Here is a 19,178-nt window from a genome sequence, read left to right on the forward strand (position 1 = left end):
AAGAAATGCAGATGTCATTTCTACTTGGGTCTTTCCATTGGCGGGTAGGTAGGTAACCAGAGGACACAGATTTAAGATAATTAGTAAAAGAACCAGAGAGGAGATGAGGAGAATTTTTTTTTATTTTTTATAAACACAGCAGGTTGTTACGATCTGGAATGCAATGTCTGTAAGGGCGGTGGAAGCAGGTTCAATAGTAACTTTCAAAAGGGAATTGGTTAAATACTTGAAAGGGAAAAATTTGCTGGGATATAGGAAAAGGGTTGGGGAATGGGACTAACTGAATAGCTCTTTCAGAGAGTCGGCACTGGCACTGTGGGCCGATGGCCTCCATCTGCGCTGTATCATTTCTATAATTCTATGACTGGTGGGTGAATGGACTGTTTCCATGTTGTCATTTCTATGTAATTAGAACAGCATTTATTAATTTTGACTTCAACAGCAGTGAGCTATTTCAACTACAACGGGGCCATTAAATGTCAACAGTATGTAAATATGATTTAATAATTAACTGAGGTTTTAAGTATAAATAAAATACAGAGCCAATTGTTGTAGGTCACGATTTCACAATCTCATAAGTTTGAGCCTTTTGGCCCCATGCTATTTTGTTCCATGTCAGGAAAGATTTGCAGGGCTATGGGGAAAGGGCATGGGAGTGGGACTAATTGGATAGCTCTTTCAAAGGCACGATGGGCCGAATGGCCTCCTTCTGTGCTGTAAGATTTTAAGATTGGGACGTATCATACCATGACTTACCACAGAATACAAACTGGAATGAGGCATAAACATGCTGCTAGCAAAAAGCTGAAGCCTGTAAATGTTTCGACGGTGGCAGCATAAATACTATTGAAAATTGCAGATGCAATGGTAGCACTTAAATTTTCAAGACAGGCAATACAGGCAAAGAGAGCCCCTGCAAAAAGAAGAAAGAAAAATCAAACAATTTTACTTATTTACAGAGCAACAATCTCTTGAACACCACACCCTCAAACAGATTACCTCTTCAAAAAAAACTTTCTTTGGCTAAGATAGGAAGAGGGAGGAGGTTCATGTGGAGTATAAACACTGGCATAGTCCAGTTAGACTGACTGGCTCGCTGCTAACACTGAAAATTGCACTTGTCTGAGCAGCTTGGACAGCTATAGCACCCTGGAGACAGGGTCAGGGAACAAGCCCAGTGAGCAATGAGCAGGAGAGTTGATTTGAGGGAATGTCATTTATGTTCATGGCCTTTGTCATGTCCAAAATGGTTGGTTTGGAAGGCGTGACCAGGAGCAATTCGCTTGATCAGCACTTCTGCCAGTGGACTCAATATCCACTCCCACCATGCTCGGGGACAGCATGCTTTGTGTTTTGGAGGCACCCGAGACATTGCTCCTCCGAGAAGTTCAGGTAAAAGTGCTCCCTGAAGACCGGCTGTGGGTGTGGCCTCCTGCGCAGTGCCCTCCTCCTCTCTCTTCTGTGAGCTGCTCCTGCGCTCTCCTGTCTTCCTTGCTGCTCCTCCTCTTTCAACCTTGAAGGCATTTCTATGAGACCACCCATGTTTAGAAGGCAGCTAAAAACAGTCCAGCACCAGCAAAATCTTCTCAGCAGTCAGAATTAAGTTTTCAGTCAAAAAAGGCCAAAAAACAAACAAAAGTTGACCAGCAGCTTGAATTGACAAACCAGGAAGTAACCTGTTAGTGGATGTGCCCTTTAAATAGCGCCGCTAAGGGTCCTTCCTGCCTCTAGTGCCACAAGTTGCTGGGCAAGTTAATCACGTTGAGAGTCCAGCACTGGGGCAGACCAATATCAATATCAGAAAAGGATTCTATTCATCTTTTAAATAGTTCTGGCGTACACCCGGGATGCCTACAGAGTAGTTCGATCCAATATGGTGGGCGGCACACTTCCGGCTTGTAATGTACCCGTATACCCTGACCACTATATTGGATGCTGAAGCGCCCATTTTGCACCTGAGAAACATGTGCGGCATCATTGAATTTCTGGGTCAGATTGATTTGGCAGTACTTAATCAGATCTCCCTGGGCAAGGTAGAATTTGTTTGCTAGCTGCTGAAACATCATGACCTTCCTGTTTTGAAGAAGCTGGCCCAACCTGGTGATGCCTTCCAAAACCAGGTTCAGAAATCTACTTGTGGCATGCAAAGCTAGGAATGCTTTGTTGCATCAGATTTGGAGAGGAGCTAACAGAGGACAGGTCTCTTTCCAAATCAATAATATTGGTGCAATCTGAAAGAAGTTTTAATCACAGACCAGTTAACAGCAATCAAGTTTTCAACCCACTTACAAAACAACAAAGTTACTCTAAGTGGACAATTCATCAGGAGAATTCCCCTGCTCTTCTTCGGAAAGTGCCATGGGATCTTTTACATAGATCTCGGGATAACATGTCATCCGAAAGACGGCACCTCCGACAGTGCAGCGCACCCCCAAAGTTTCAACCTAGGATTATGTGCTCAAGTGTCTAGAGTAAAGCTTGAACCAATGACCTTCTGACTCAGAGGCAAGAGTGCTACCACTGAGCCACCGCTGACACAAAGCAACACTTTGAAGTCAAACCTAAAACAGATTCATTAAAAGCTATGTGAATGAACATTTAGCTATTCTCTCAGCAAAGACATTTCACAAGAGAAAAAAATACAACAGAAACAGGGTTATCACCATTTGTTTAAAGTCCAGTTTCCACGTGTTGTTCTGGAATCTAGAGATAAGACTTCAGGTCTATTGAACCATATTAACATTTAGACCCACCGTCCAACTCTTCCAGCTCTTTGATTAAAGCATGTTACTCCTATTCCATAACTGCACTGAAAAAAACTTACACTTTCTGCTCCTAACCTCTTTATTTTAACTTTGATGACAGGATACTGAAGTCACAACATTTATTCTGCTGCAATGTTGTCGTCACCTCTCTATGCCTTATAGTACAGGCTGCCAATGGTTACGGTCTGCTGATGACCATTAATTTGTGCTTTCTTTGTGCTTCATCAAGCTCCTTGATGCAATATCTTTTTCTGGCGTTGCTGAACTGGGTGAGGAGTTACTCTTCAGCAAGTAGAAACATAGAAGATAGGAGCAGGAGTAGGCCATTTGGCCCCTCGAGCCTGCTCCACCATTCAATGAGATCATGGCTGATCATCCAAATTCAGTCCCTGCTTTCTCCCCATATCCCTTGATCCCTTTAGCCTTAAGAAATATATCCAACACCTTCTTGAATATATTTAATGAATTGGCCTCCACTGCCGTCTGTGGTAGAGAATTCCACAGGTTCACCACTCTCTGGGTGAAGTAATTCCTCCTCATCTCTGTCCTAAATGGCTTACCCCTTATCCTTAGACTGTGACCCCTGGTTCTGGACTCCCCAGCCATCGGGAACATCCTTCCTGCATCTGTCACAGCCGCTTAACATTTCAAAAGCAAACAATGGCGTTTTTCACTCTTTGGCTAGAGACTAGATGAGCTACTTTATAATCATTGTGCTTTGTGCTGATCTGAGTTCCACTGCATGCAAATGGAGGCTTACATTGGTTATAAACTTAAGGCTGAATCACACCAAGTTTTATGGAAGATACTATTTCATTAGTCCTAATTAATAGTAAAAAAGACTTGCTTTAATATAGCAACTTTCACGATCTCAGGATGTCCCAAAGCACTTTACAGCCAATGAAGTACTTTTAGAGTGTAATCACTGTTGTATTGTAGGAATCGTGGCAGCCAATTTGCGCACAGCAAGCTCCCACAAACAGCGATGTGATAACGACCAGATAATCTGTTTTAGTGATGTTAATTGAGGGATAAATATTGGATAAATATTGACCAGGACGCAGAGGAAAACTTCCCTGTTCTTCTTTGAAATATTGCCATGGGATCTTTTAAGTCCAGCTGAGAGAGCAGACGTCAGAGCAGTCTGAGCAAATTCAGTTTAGCGTCTCATCTGAAAGACGGCATCTCCGACAGTGCAGCCCTCCCATAGTACTGCACTGGAGTATCAGCCTAGATTTTTGTGCTCAAGTCTCTGGTGTGGGACTTGAGCCCACAACCTTCTGACACAGAGGCGAGAGTGCTGCCAACTGAGCCACAGCTGACACAAGTGTGCCTTCGTTTCAATAGCAAGTTTTGTTAATCTCCTACTGTTGATAGCAGGCAGATCAGTGCTGCCTTCAGAAGGTCTCCTTGCTGTAACTGAGGGCCTTCCTCTTCCGGGGAGTCCACGATAATGGCTCTTTGCAAGGCAAAGTTGCACAGTGTACAGCAGCAATTTCTAATGGCGAGAGAAGAGGAGCTGTGGGTGTGCAAAGGTGTGGGCGTGTCCATGTACACCAATCACAAAAAGCTAGTGCACAGGTACAAAAGGCAATCAAAAATGCTAATGGAATGGTCGCCTTTATTGCAAGAAGGATGCAATACAAAAGTAAGGAAATGACCACAAACTGGCAAGTGTGTCCTATACCAATTAAAGCCACAATCACAAACTTGGAATGGATGCAAAATGGGCTGCCAATTCGCTATTGCCTGTTTTGCGCTATCGCCGAAGAGCAATTTCATCCCCAATATGACACAATGGATCTCCACCCAACTTCCTGAATGAAAACCAACTTGTTACACAAATCTGGGAATAAAAAACACTCAAATATCCAATGCAAAAAAAGTATTTTAAATAACTGACCTTGATCCTTCGGTAAAACTGACTTGGACATCATTGATCGTAGGATAGGGTATGGCATGACAGCAAAAAGAGAAACCAGTCTCACTGTAAAAAAAAGGCAAAATTGATCAGTCATAAGTATAGAACAAAAGCCAGTTTACATTCGTTGTGGGATTTCAAACACCACAATCTTACTTCTTTTCAATTATACACATCTATTGTGATAGCATTAAAACAGTTCACTACATGCAAATTTTAGACTGGACATGCTGACTAAATCTGACAGGAAATTACATACAGTTTGCAGAAGCTACCCAACAGATTTCACTAAAACTACTTAAGTGATTACCTCAAAACTTCTCACTCTGGCCACAAAGTTTACCACAGATTGTAGAATCACTCCCTTTAAATTAATGGCTTATACAGGTATCTGCTTTGCACATGTTAAATGTAAAGTTACCGTGTTTTCTTTCTTTCTCGGCTCATATGGACTTTCTTCCATCTTGTCTGGTGCATTCCCACTCACTACACTTCTCACATACTGGCCGGAATTTTAATATGGAGGCGGTTATGGAGCGGGCAGGCTGGAAAGCGGTCGGGTAACCTGGGAGAACGGGTTTCCCGCAGGCCCTGCCGAATTTAACAGCAGGGTCTGATTAGCATTTCAAAGCACTAATTCCCGCCCGCAGCCAGCCAGGTGGAGAGGTTGGCTGGCTGTCAGGCGGGTAGGCCTGCGGCACCAGGCTGCAGAGAGGAAGGAAGGAGAGATCGGAGGAAGGTCAGGACTGGAAGGATGGATGGGGATCGGGGGTTCTCCTCTGACTGCCTTGGAGCCCCTGCCCTCCCCAACCCGGCTTCCCCATTAAAATTCACCCAGTTTAGAGTGTCAGCTGTTGCTCGGTTGGTAGCACCCTCGTCTCTGGGTCAGAAGGTTGTGGGTTCAAGCCCCACTCCAGAGACTTGACCCCATTATCTAGGCTGACACTCCCAGTGCAGTACTGAGGGAGTGCTGCACTGTCGGAGGTGCCGTCTTTCGGAGGAGACGTTAAACCGAGTCCCCGTCTACTCTCAGGTGGAAGATGCCATGGCACTATTTTGAAGAAGAGCAGGGGAGTTATCCCCGGTGTCCTGGCCAATATTTATCCCTCAATCACCATCACTAAAAACAGATTATCTGGTCATTATCACATTGCTGTTAGTGGGAGCTTGTTGTGTGCAAAATGGCTGCCATGTTTCCTACATTACAACAGTAACTGGACTTCAAAAAGCACTTAATTGGCTGTAAAGCGCTTTGGGACGTCCAGTGGATGTGAAAGGCGCTATATAGTTGCAAATCTTTTTTTCTTTACTGCACTGAAATTATACCATAGATTTGTGTGCTCAAGTCATGGTCTGGGGGTTGCTCTCAGAATCTTCTAACTCAGAGACAAGAGTGCTACTAACTGAGCAAAGCCAACACATTGTACAAACAACTTTGAATAACTTATCTTATATTTTAACATTTATTGAAACATTATCCTGAGTGGCATTAAACACCTCTAGGCTGAGGTATTGTGAAAGACACTTCAGAGAAATATTATTTTTTTGCTATTAGATTACATTTTACTAACAATTGGTAAGTTGAAATTATAGTTCCGATTTACATTTGAATTTTATTGTGAAATAACTTCTGTAGTAGCTATCTGTGATATAGTTCCAATATTGGCACTTAATATATGTAACAGGAGAAAGTGGAACACAAAAGTAAATGTAAACATACTTTGAATTCAGGAAATAAATGGATTACTGCTGCACTGCCTAAGAAAGCGAGTGGGGCTCAATTTTAATCACAATAAATTTGAATTTATTCGGTGCATCATGTGCATGTCAGTGTTAACACTTGACCTAAAGCTATTTGCTCGAATCCTATTTCCCTGGCCTTTCATCATATCCTTTTCTTTATTCCTTTTACAAATACTTATTCAATTCCCCTTTAAATGATGTTGTAGTCCCTGTATCAATAGTCAAATGTTTTAAAAATTCAATGTTCTAATAACCCTGTGTGAAAGAAAATTCTAACTTGCCCCTTTGTTCTTCTAGTGACACGTCTGACCCTGTTACCAATATGATAAAATGTGTTCCACTGGTTAGCAATTTATCCTCTCAAAATCTTGCATCGTGTTGAAAATTTCTATTAGATCCGCCTTAACATTCTCTGTAACCAGTGAAGGAAGCCCCAATTTTTCCAGCCTTTCTTCATAATTATAAGCTTGGCAACTATAACCACTTACTCCTAGCATTGCTCTGATGAATCTTTGCTATACTCTTCATAAATTAATATTCTTCCAATTGTGGCTTAACCAATGTTTTGTACAGGTTCAACACCACTTCCTTGTTTATATATTCAATTCCTAACATATATAAAATATATGAAACTCATTTGTCTTTTTTACTCCCACCATTAAATGTCTATGGGATGAAATTGGTATTGACAAAAAATGCAAAACGGGCGATAGCGAATCAGCAGCCCGTTCAAAATGCAGTGTAAAACAGCCTGCAGATTTGCTATTGCCCGTTTTGTGTTTTCACCAATTTTCACCCCCTGTGTCTCACTGTTCCTCCATTTTCCAAAAATCTTACAATTTTGAAGATACTTCCTTTCATTGTCATTTCCTCCCAAAATTTACTATTCTGCAGTGAACTGTATCTGCCACCTATCTGCTAACCTGTCTAGGTCCTTCTGCAAGCTCCTAAATTTCCCCTCACAAATCACTTTAGATATGATGTGGAATTTGATTTCTCCTCCACCCCTTCATGCACCATTAACATTTCTTTACTTGTGAATCTCAAAGCCACTCTGACTTTTTGTTTACAGAGGGAGAATGAATGAGCTCATCTTCATATTCTCCTGTTTAGTGATCTGTTGGAAATCAGGTTAGGTAGTGTAAATACAGAATAACAGATCCTTAGAAGAAAACTGACAGGCTGTAATTCAACTGAGAAGTTCAGAGCACACCTGAGAATTAACTCAACAAGATGATATATGTGTTTTAAGGAAAACGTACAGAAATTACTCTGTATGTTGGTTGCTTGAGTTGCTTTTTACTTAACTGAAAGAGAGAAAGATGCTCTCGCTTACCTTCTGGCTTCCTGATGGTTTATTGCAATTCCCATTTTCTACATACTGTAATTTAACAATTTTTCCAAGTTGTGACTTCCACCAGTTCTAAAACCTCTTGTTTTGAATTATATGGATACCATAATGCTGCAGCATTTACTTATTTAACATTCAATTTGCAATGAATAACACTTTTACCATCACAGGTTTGTTTAAAATACAGAATCTATAATTCACAAGCAGTTTCATAATAATGGGAGCTATGATAGAACTGGGACTATTTTAATTTAGTTTTGAAATCTGGCCCCTTTATGTCTAACCCCCAAGGGGATTTCATTTATGTAAATTCTTCTTAATTCCAGTCACATTTCATTCTATGAATATTAAAGTTTAACATACCCAAAAACATTAGCAGAGTAGTAGTGGCATAGATAGCCATGATCATTCCTCCAACGAATGATAATATCCCAATAAGAACTATAAAAGTGTCTCGAAGATAGCGGGAAAACAGAGTCACTCCCACAAAACTCATCAGAAACGTAACTAGTCCAGCTGCAGAGCCATATCCAATAAGGATTTCATTCCAACAAAGAGGCGTATTTAATTCATAAAGAGTAAAAAGTCCTGCAGCGCCAAATTCAGCAAATCCAAATGTTGTAAAAGCAAGAAGCAACATACTGATCTCGACACGTTTTCTAAAATCAGAACTAGTATAAAGAATTAAGATTCCAGAGAGTATTTCTCTGAAGTTCTCACAGCCTGATACTTGGTCTTGTTCATTTCTTGACACTTGGACACTCTCTTCAAGGAAAAAGATGATATACACAACATTGGCAAAATTAATCAATGAGACAGTCAATAATGGCCAATTAAAACCTACTGCCCGTAAAAAGTATCCAGATGATAGCACCCCTATGCCGCCCATTACTCCAACAATCATGTCCAGCAATGCCATGCGCATATTTTTCTGCTTGCTAGAACTCCTGTCTGCTACATAAGCAAATGCACCCCCGAATAAAGTTGTGAAGCCACCAAGAAATGCACTAACTACCAATGGTATAAAAATAAAATAAATGGACCAAGAAAAATAGGCCATTGCTAAAAAACCCAGGCTGCTAAACAGAGCCCCTATAGAAGGAAGGAGGAGAGATAGTCTGCGTCCATAGCGATCGCTGTATGCACCCAAAAAGAAGGTAACAATTAGGCCAGGAATGAATTGAACCAAACTCATGTACATAAAAAAGCGAGAAGATATTCCCTGGACCATCTAAAAGAAAAAGCAAACAAAGAATCAAAAAATCGCAACTTGAAACTTTTAAAAACATTTGAAATATTTCAATAGAATTAAGCAACTGTCTCCATTCACTATTTATGGTACTAATTTGTGATATAAAAATATATGTATTTTTTGTCATTGACACACAACTTTAGTAATTGTTAAAATAAATATATTTACTAAAGATATTAGGAATAAATCACTTTTTCACATTAATTAATGCAGAGATTAATACTTCAGTTTAATTTTACTTCTTCATAAGGCTGATATGTAATTTGTAGCCTGCATGTATGGTTTATCACAGTTATTTGTCGTCATTCAGAGGGATTAGGAACTTACAGTGGCAATCCATATTATTTTTAGTGAGTACATCATCGGTAAAAGGATGTATTGTTCACCCTGTGGCTTTCTATACTCAAGATAACGGTGTATAAGGTCATGTTTTGGTTAATGGCCTGGACAACATCCAGGCTTGGGCTGATAAGTGGCAAGTAACATTCACGCCACACAAGTGCCAGGCAATGACCAGCTCCAACAAAAGAGAGCCAAACCACCTTCTTGACATTCAATGGCATTACTATTACCAACGGCCTCAGCATCAACATCCTGGGGGTCACCATTGACCAGAACCTCAACAGAACAAGCCACGGCTACAACGGAAATGCCATGGCTACTAAAGCAGGTCAGAGGCTGGGTGTTCTGCAGCAAGTGGCTCATCTCCTGACTCTCCAAAGCCTCTCCCCCATCTACAAGGCACAATTCAGGAGTGTGAGGTAATAGTCTCCATTTGCCTTAATGGGTGCAGCTCACACTCAAGAAGCTCGACACCATACAGGACAAAGCAGTCCGCTAGATCAGCACTCCGTCCACCATTTAAACATCCACTCCCTCCACCACTGGGGTTCCGTGACTACAATGTGTACTATCAACAGGATGCACTGCAGCAAATCGCCAAGGCTTCTCCTGCATCACCTCCGAAACCTGTAACCTCCACCACCTCCAAGTTCCACTCCAAGTCACACACCATCTTGACTTGGATATATATCACCGTTTCTTCATCACTGGGTCAAAATCCTGGAACTCCCTAACTAACAGTATTGTGGGAGCACATTCACCCCATGGACTGCAGTGGTTCAAGAAGGCGGCCTACTATCATCTTCAAAAAAGGCAACTAGGGTTGGGGAATAATTGCCCGCCTTGACAACGACACCCATATCCTGCAGAAGCCTTGGGCATGAGAACAAGTATTTGGATTATGTCCAAATCATAACAACTTAACTGGCAATTGTTTATATTCCAGTGTAAAACGGACGTCTAATGTTACTACATAATAACATTATTGGAGCAGAAATTTCCTTCAATTAAATATTGGGAAGGCCAAAGCCATTATCTTTGGTCCCCACCATTGCCTAGCCACCGACTCCATCCCACTCCCTGGCCACTGTGAGGCTGAAGAAAACTGTTCACAACTGTGGTATTCTACTTGAGCCGGAGTTGACCGACCGACCCATATCCTCTCCATCACAAAGATCATCTACTTCCACCTCTGAGTATCGCTCAGCTCCGCCCCGCCTCAGCTCATCTGCTGCTGAAACCCTCATCCTTGCCTTTGTTACCTCCAAACTCGACTATGCCAACGCTCCCCTGGCTGGCCCCCATAAGAGCTCATCCAAAACTCTGCTGCCCATATCCTAACTCGCACCAACTCCCACTCACTCATCACCTCTGTACTCGCTGACCTACATTGGTCCAGCAATGCCTCGAATTTAAAATTCTCATCCTTGTTTTCAAATGCATGGCCTCGCCCCATCCTACCTCTAACCCCCTCCAGCCCTACAACCCTCAGAGATCGCTGTGTTCCTCCAATTCTGGTCTCTTGTCCATCACAGATTTTCTTCGCTCCACCAGTGGTGGCCGTGTCATCAGCTGCCTAAGCCCCAAGCTCTGGAATTTCCTTCCTAAACCTCTCCGTCTCTCTCTCTCCTTCTTTAAGACGCTCCTTAAAACCTATCCCTTTGACCAAACTTTTGGTCACCTGTCCTAATATCTCCCAGGTGAAACAGCGATTTACTTGTACTTCTTTCAAGTTAATATATTGTATGCGCTGCTGACGATGCAGTCTCCTCTACATTGGGGTGAACAAATACAGATTGGGCGATCGCTTTGCTGAATACCTTCATTCAGTCTGCAAGCGTGGCCGAGTTTCTGGTCGCTTGCCATTTTAGTTCTCTGTCCCACTCAGACCTCTGTCTTTGATCTTCATTTGAACGGTGTAGGTGGCCAATGAAAACTTGAAGAACAGCACCTCATCTTTCAAGTAGGGTGCAGGGGGAACGAGGCCCCAGGTGTGGGGAATAATGTCTCATGAACAAGGAGCGGGGGGGGGGGGGGGGGAGGGGCAGTAACATCTCATGAACCAGGAGTGGGGAGTAATGTCATATGGGAAGGAGCAGGGGAGGGGGAGTAGCATCACATGGGAGGGGGTGTAACGTCTATGAACCAGGAGCGCGGCAGGGGGAGTAACGTCACATGGGAAGGAGTGGGGAGCCTAGAATGAGTCAAGGTCCTACAACAAGATCTGGTCGCAGCAATTACGGCCGCTCCGGAAGCCCACTCACTCCTTAGGAATGGTTGGCTCAATGATAGGGGCTAGTTTATGGAGTAGTAGCCTCTCCAGCACTTTATAACATGTGCAAAGTAAGGAGATCGGGCGGTAGCTGCAGGCTTCACAAGCATTCTTCCCCTGCTTCAGAAGGGCAATTATTTCAGTCTCCCTCCAAATAGATGGAATTTTACCAGTTGCTATACAAAGAAGAAGGAGGTCAACCATCACTTTGCTTTGGGTCCTAGTGCTTTTAAGAATTCTGGGTAAATACCATCTGGACCAGCAGCTTTTCCAGATTTGGTTGTCGACAGGGCTGCGTTTAGTTCATCCAAGGTGAATGGATCATACATAGTTGACGAAGTTGACTAACTATGGCAAGTATATCCTTCCTTAGGTGAGACCAAAGCTGTACACAGTACTCCAGGTGTGGTCTCACCAGGGACCTATATAATTGCAGTAAGATGTCTTTACTCTTGTACTCCAACCCCCTTGCAATAAAGGCCAACATACCATTTGCTTTTCTAATTACTTGCATGCTAACTTTGTGTTTCCTGTTAAGAGGACACCTAAATCTCTGAACAACAGCATTTGTTGACAAGGGTGGTGCTGTTGTTGTTTGGCGAACCAACCTCTATCTCGCGGAAGCTGAATGCCATCTCTGACATCTCCTCCTACCTCCCCCTGGACCATGGCCCCACTACCGAACATCAAGCCATCGTTGCCAAGACTGTCACTGACCTCATCCCCTCCAGTGATCTTCCCTCCATGGCTGCCAACCTCGTAGTCCTCCAAACCCGCACAGGCCACTTCTACCTCCTTCGCAAGATCCACAAACAGGACTGCCCTGGTAGACACATCGTTTCAGCCCGTTCTTGCCCCACAGAACTGATTTATTCTTATCTCAACTCAATGCACTCCTTCATGGATGTGGAGGAGCGACGCAGGTGTCCAGTCTCTTCTCACCTACATCCATGACTCTTCTGGCGCCCTGCGCCACTTTAACAGTTTCCTGCTTCCTGGCCCCAACCTGGTCTCCTTTTCACTATGGATGTCCCATTCCTCTACACCTTCATTCCCCACCAGGACAGCCTGAAGGCACTGACTGTATTGGTGCCGTTTCCTGCTCTCGCCCTGAACTGGAAAATTTCAGTTTTGGTTTCACCAGGAACACGCGGCTCCAGACTCATTACAGCCTTGGTCCAAACACAGACAAAGGAGCCGAATTCCAGAGGTGAGGTGAGTGTGACTGTCCTTGACATCAAGGAGCCCTAGTAAAATGGCATTCAATGGGGATCGGCAGGGGGGAGGGAGGAAAAAGAGAACTGTCCACTGGCTGGAGTCATACCTAGCACAAAAGAAGATGGTTGTGGTTGTTGGAGGCCAATCGTCTCAGCCCCAGGACATCGCTGCAGGAGTTCCTCAGGGCAGTGTCCTAGGCCCAACCAATTCCAGCTGCTTCATCAATGACCTTCCCTCCATCATAAGGTCAGAAGTGGGGATGTTTGCTGACGATAGCATGACGATAACACAGTGTCTATTTTCTATTAATGAAAATTTCACTATCCCCTTAAACTTCAGATCGATTTTGCCTTCAAGTACTTGAAACAGCAACTCATATCAATTTTATTTTTATGAATCCATCTGATCAGTTCCAATTTCAGAGACAAGTGATTACATGGCTTGGTGGTTTACATAGTGTTTTAGCATCAGAGGAGAAACTGACAGTGTGTAGATAGGATTGGGCAGCTTCACCCACCCCTGCAGGAGTATCTTGCAATGAACTGGGTTCCGCAGAAGGAGATGTGGGTAACATATTCCCAAAGTACCATTTTAACTTTCGGGAAGAACAGCAATAATCGGATCGAGTCGGAGAATGGCAAGATAAAACACCTGCGTCGCTCCTCCTCATCAATGAAGGAGTACATTGAGTCGCTTGCCCGCCACAATGAAATCCTGGATGGGGAGCGTTCCTATACAACATTTTTGCAGAAGACCTCTTTCAAGCAGGTCGCAGAGACACCTGCAGATCTGTCCTTCTATGCAGAGTTCACCAATTACACGGGATAATCATCGTAACCTGTATGTAGTGAGCGTCAAGCAGCAGGAAGCAGACACAGTCACTGTGACTTCTGGTGACGGAGTACACTCTGCAGACACATGACGACTGAGCTACCTGCAGCTGCACCTTCTGGATTCAGCATTTGTTGTCCTATCGTAGTGCAGAGGCATTTGGGTTTGTCTCTGGGGAGACTTGCCCCCCGACAGCCGTTGGCGATCATCTCGGCTGCATGTTGATGTGGACATTGCTCCTGGAATTGTTGTTACTGAAGCGCGGCCACGGGCCCTCAACAGCCGTGTGAAGTACCATATAGCTGCAGACATCACACATCAACTACAGCGCATCTTGACCAACAGCGGACAGAGATTTTCCAACGATGACGCGACTGGCTAGAATGAGATTTACAACTGGCAGCAAGGACTGGGAGATGAGATGGAATGGACCAACCCATCTGCAGCTGCTCCTTCTGGATACAGCATCATGAGCAATGGTGCAATTGTGCCTCGATCAATGCCTGGTGCCTCCCAACATGGAAAATGCACCAGAGGCCTTTTCATTCGCAATTGAAACAAATGTTGGGGGGAGAAATTCGGTACCTTAGTGCCTCCCGCGAGTGCCTCCGGGGGTGGTACCGGCTTCATGACAGGGTGTGGCAATAGTACCGACGCCTGTGAAACTGAAGTGGATGTTTGTGGTGGCGGTAACCACTAGCACCACACTCTCTCGTGGCCGGAGATGGTGACGTCATCTGGCTGTGCAGCGCCCCGGCTCAGAAAGTCACGAGCGCCTGCCGTTCGCAACGACAGGTAGAGGAGGCGGTATGCAGTCAGATGAGCGCTGAAGGAGCGCTATATAAAGGCGTCAACATCCGGTTTAGTTTTAGTCGGCAAAGAATGCTGCCTTGTCAGTTTGACATAGGCAAACAGGCGTTGAGTGATTTCTGCATTTTTCACTTGAAGGAGTCTTCTGCCTCAGTAAAATGATTCACTTTCATTCAGGTGAGATTTTAAAGTGCAACATTTCCATGCTTTAATGGGGGCTGCACTGGCACTGGACCTTCAGCATCAACGTCAGAGGCAGCGGAAGCAGAAAGATTGCAAAAAACTTAGGTCATTAGCGCTTGATTTAGTGCTTCAGTTCTTTCCAGGAGCGCCAACAGCCAATTATGGGGAAGCTCAGAAACATTAGCACCTGGCGCTAATTTCTCACGATTTCAAAGTGCCCCAAATGGGGCGATACTGAATTTCTCCCCCGTTGAATTTAAATGCTCAAACTGACCCTCGCCACGTATGTGTGTGGGGGGGGGGGGGGGGGGGAGGAAGGAGTGGTCCGGTATAGGTCACTTTACAGCTTAAGTGCATAACAGGCAGGCGGAGGACCCCGGTTGTTACTGCCGTCCAATGCCCAGGCCTGGGTCTCATTTGGACGCTGCCCACACCAAACCAGCACTCTGCCTGTTGGTGGCGGCTGAAAATCGGACAGTGCCAGCTGACAGTCAGAGGGGACCTCGCAACTGTAGGCAACGGGAGAGAGCTTTTAATGTGGGCCCCAGGAAGCACATTCTTGTTTAAAAAGTTACCTTTGGACCTCGTGTTTTTTTGGAGCCACCTCCAGTGGCCCTTTTAAAGACCACTGGTTAAGCCACTCAAAGAAGAGCAACAATAACTTGTATTTATATAGCGCCTTTAGCATAGTAAAACATCCCAAGGCACTTCACAGGAGTGTTATCAAACAAAATTTGACACCAAGCCACTAAGGAGATTTTAGGGAACACTTGGTCAAAGAGGCAGACTTTAAGGAGCATCTTAAAAGGAGGAAGGAGAGGTAGAGAGGCGGAGAGGTTTAGGGAGAGAATTCCAGAGGTTAGGGCATTGGAGGGCAATGTCCACGCACATGCTTAGGAGCGGGGAACTGACAAAATGGTCCCATTTTCCCTCCACGTCTGCCATTATACGACCCAATTTTGGCCAGTACAGCGGAGGAAAATCAAGCTCATAATGTGACCTCTGCATGGTGACTGCCTACTCTCAGCAACATTTAACGGTTTAACTGCATACAAGGTTCAAAGCTAAGCTTCCCCTCGCCCACACCCCCACCCCACACCAGCAGCAATTAGAGAGAGACTGAGCTATGCTGACTGGGGGCATCCCAAATTCAATCCTTGGTCTCTGCTGATCTCAGTGACTTCCTGCTCCTAACTGCTATCCAGTGGGCTCTGCTGGAAATTGAGTGTTTCTGGACGGTATCAGTAATGCTCTTCAGGGTGAACAGCCTGCGGAGATTTGTTATCTAGGCTGTCACATGAAGAATGGCCAGTAAGGAACCAGAGATTTAAAGCTGTGCCAGTATCCATTGATCTACATCCAAAGTCAGCCTGTGGCTGCGGGAGAGGGGGAAAGAAAAGTGGGAAAAGTCAGGGGGATTAAAAGCTAGGTTCAAATTACATTGTACAGTGAGTCTAATTTATTTGCTTTCAACACACAAACTTGATTTTCAAGTCTTTGAAACAATATAGGGTAAAGTTGGTGAGGCAGGGTATTGCCAAAAGGGCTCACTAAATTTACCTTGATAATTAATCACCCCTTCTGTTCCCTCAAAGTATAGTCCAAACTCATATTTTATGATTAACTTCTTTGCTTTTTTTTTTGGTGTTTGCTCTTAAATGAGCTCAATATGTGCATACCAAGTGTCCTTGCCTTCAAGAGACCAGGCTGGCCTGGAGTCTCCAGGAATTGAAGCTTAAACACCAAAACACTGCTGCAAACACCACCTGGGAGAAAAACCATAGGGGCCGGAAGCATTCTGCGCACTTCCATTTTCTTCTAACACTTTTGTTAATTAGTTATCAAAATATTGGAGATGGGAACAAGGCTGGCAGTACTTTAAAGTGAGTAAGTCACCCGGTCCAGATGGGATGCATCTTAGGTTTCTGAGCGAAGGGTCGAAATTGCAGAGGTGCTGGCCACAATCTTCCAATCCACCTGGGGTCTAGGGTCGTGGTGCATGGGACGGGGGCTTGGTGAGTGTAAGTTCTTATTTAACCACTTGTTATATTGCAACATTCATATTTTGTGTCATTCCCTGGATTCCACTCTGCTTTAAATAAAAAAAGAGACTTTATATTAGTTGATCTTCTGTGGTATTGCTTAGAGAGAAAAATACTGATTTGGGTACATTGGCACATTTGTTCTTTAGCTTTACATACAGGACATTCACTGACTCTCTTCATAATGCTGCTGTTAAATAGAATGATATAATTCTTGCCAAAAAAAACTGTTCAGGTCTTCCTAAGTGCACCTCTGAATCATGATCATTACCCAGTGACTCTGGGTTAGTGTGGGGGAATCAGCCCAGGCTCCTGCTCCTGATCATTACCCAGTGACCCTGGGTTAGTGTGGGGGGAATCAGCCCAGGTTCCTGCTCATTCCCCCACACTAACCCAGAGTCACTGGGTAATCAGCCCACGTTCCTGCTCCTGATCATTACCCAGTGACCCTGGGTTAGTGTGGGGGGAATCAGCCCAGGTTCCTGCTCCTGATCATTACCCAGTGACCCTGGGTTAGTGTGGGGGAATCAGCCCAGGCTCCTGCTCCTGATCATTACCCAGTGACCCTGGGTTAGTGTGGGGGGAATCAGCCCAGGTTCCTGCTCATTCCCCCACACTAACCCAGAGTCACTGGGTAATCAGCCCACGTTCCTGCTACTGATCATCACCCAGTGACCCTGGGTTACAGGGGGAGAATCAGATTAAGTCACTCCTTTTGATCGCTGCTTGGTGATTCTGTGTAATGAAGTGATACCAGTCCAGGATTAAGCGGTCAGTCATTGTTCGGTTGCTCCAGAAGTTTGGGTTTGACTGGCCGGAGGAACGGACCTGTCGCCGGATGAACAGAGCTGCTGGCCGAGGTCCCGGGAGCACTCAGCCTGTCACTCACCATCAGCCCGGGCCGGGGCTCTCTGTCTCTCCGCAGGCGGCTCTGTTCATCCGGCATAAGGTCGACAACCTCAGGTGGGTGGTGATCTCTCACTCCGCATCTCCCGCCGAGCTCTGCGCACCTCCAACCACCAGCGGCCGTGTTCAAGAGAGGCCGCAGCAGCCTCGGAGATGGGTTCCCACAGGCCAGGTGCACGGTTCCAACCACAGCTCCATCAAAACAAGTTTCCGGGTGGCGGCCGACATCTGCGCATGCGCAAACGTTTTCTATCATTGCAAATACGAGATTGTTAAGAACCGGAAGCGTGCATCCTTTCCAATATCTCCTTATGTGGCTTGGTGTCAAATTTTGTCTGATAACGCTCCTGTGCAGCACCTTGGCACGTTTTACTACGTTAAAGGTGCTATATAAATGCAAGTTGTTGTTATATGTTAGGTGTACCTGTGTATTGCAAGAGTTCAGTTTGTTTTCATTTTGCAAATTCCCTATTTTCTAATCAAAGATGGCTTGCTTGATCCAAACCAAAAACAAGTACATTAGATTGTTTAAAAAAGTTAATTAAAAGGCAGGTACCACTTATTGCAATGACAATTCATACAGATTTTATTACAGAAAGTGATTTACAATTGCACTTTAAAATGTAGTTTAGTAGGACATCAATTGTAGAGACTGACCTGTTGTTTCACGTACACAGGGTCACTGTGGTTCTGGTAGCATTGCGAACTATTTTCATTCTCAATGTAGCTGCTGTTACTTTCCCTCTCCCATATCCTGTGATAAATATACTGCTGAATTAAGAGATAAACTGCTATATTAGCCAAGGAGTAAAGAGCAACAACAGGTTCAACAAGAAACAGCCGTTTCATTGTTCTCGGGAAGCAGGGTCCTGTGTGTAAAACAAAAATCAAAGAAAACCATTGTTACTAAAATAATGTGGACTTAAAGGAAATCTAAACCTAAATTAATCAAGTAGAACACAAACAAAATCAACATGGCTAGCTTCAGTTTTGTTTATAGTATGTCCATAATAATTACTGCTGACATAAGACGCTATGTAATTTGCTTATATTTTGTAACCAATGTGATAATCGTCCTCTTTCTTCCCGTGAGATAATGCCAAGAAGACTTTCTTTCAAAGCTGCATCGAGAACATTTATCCAGCACAAATAGTTGAATCCATCATATTTTTTTATTAAAAATAACAGAAAATGCTGGAAAAACTCAGCAAGTCAGGCAACATCCGTGGAGAGAAATTTGAGTTGACGTTTCGGGTTTGACCCTTCTTCAAAACTGGAGAGAAAAGGAACTAGATCGAAGGCAGGGCTGCGATCGGACAAAAGAATAAAAGAACCAAAAGAAGTAAAAGAGATTAGAAGCTAGACGAGATGGTAATAGGCTGTGATTAGGTGTAAAGTGTACTGGCAGGGTAAAAGATAGCTGCCAGGTGTGAGAGAGAAACAAAAGGAAAGGGGGGGGGGGAAAGGAAAGGAGTGGAAAAAAATAAGTGAAAATGAAATAGGGGCCGAGGTTATGATCTGAAATTGTTGAACTCAATATTG

The 19,178-nt window shown here is 44.1% G+C and overlaps 1 protein-coding gene and 1 pseudogene across 3 annotated transcripts in view; one reads left to right on the forward strand and one right to left on the reverse strand.

Annotated features, from left to right (window-relative positions):
- Nucleotides 1-19,178, reverse strand: part of LOC147111906 (lysosomal proton-coupled steroid conjugate and bile acid symporter SLC46A3) — a 36,933-nt gene that overhangs the window by 10,776 nt on the left and 6,979 nt on the right. For all 3 annotated transcript variants that reach the window (XM_085999291.1, XM_085999289.1, XM_085999290.1), the window contains 4 exons: nucleotides 18,294-18,505; nucleotides 8,144-9,011; nucleotides 4,669-4,752; nucleotides 757-913 (listed from right to left, as the gene is read on the reverse strand). In XM_085999291.1, the coding sequence (XP_085855417.1) occupies nucleotides 757-913; nucleotides 4,669-4,752; nucleotides 8,144-9,011; nucleotides 18,294-18,485 (1,301 nt within the window). In that variant the 5' untranslated portion in view covers nucleotides 18,486-18,505. The remainder of the gene's footprint in view (nucleotides 1-756; nucleotides 914-4,668; nucleotides 4,753-8,143; nucleotides 9,012-18,293; nucleotides 18,506-19,178) is intronic.
- LOC147111907 (uncharacterized) lies at nucleotides 9,687-14,077 on the forward strand (annotated as a pseudogene).

Source organism: Somniosus microcephalus, chromosome 10, assembly GCF_052327205.1.
Source record: "Somniosus microcephalus isolate GS21.2 chromosome 10, FLI_Smic_1.0, whole genome shotgun sequence".
Classification (NCBI taxonomy): domain Eukaryota; kingdom Metazoa; phylum Chordata; class Chondrichthyes; order Squaliformes; family Somniosidae; genus Somniosus; species Somniosus microcephalus.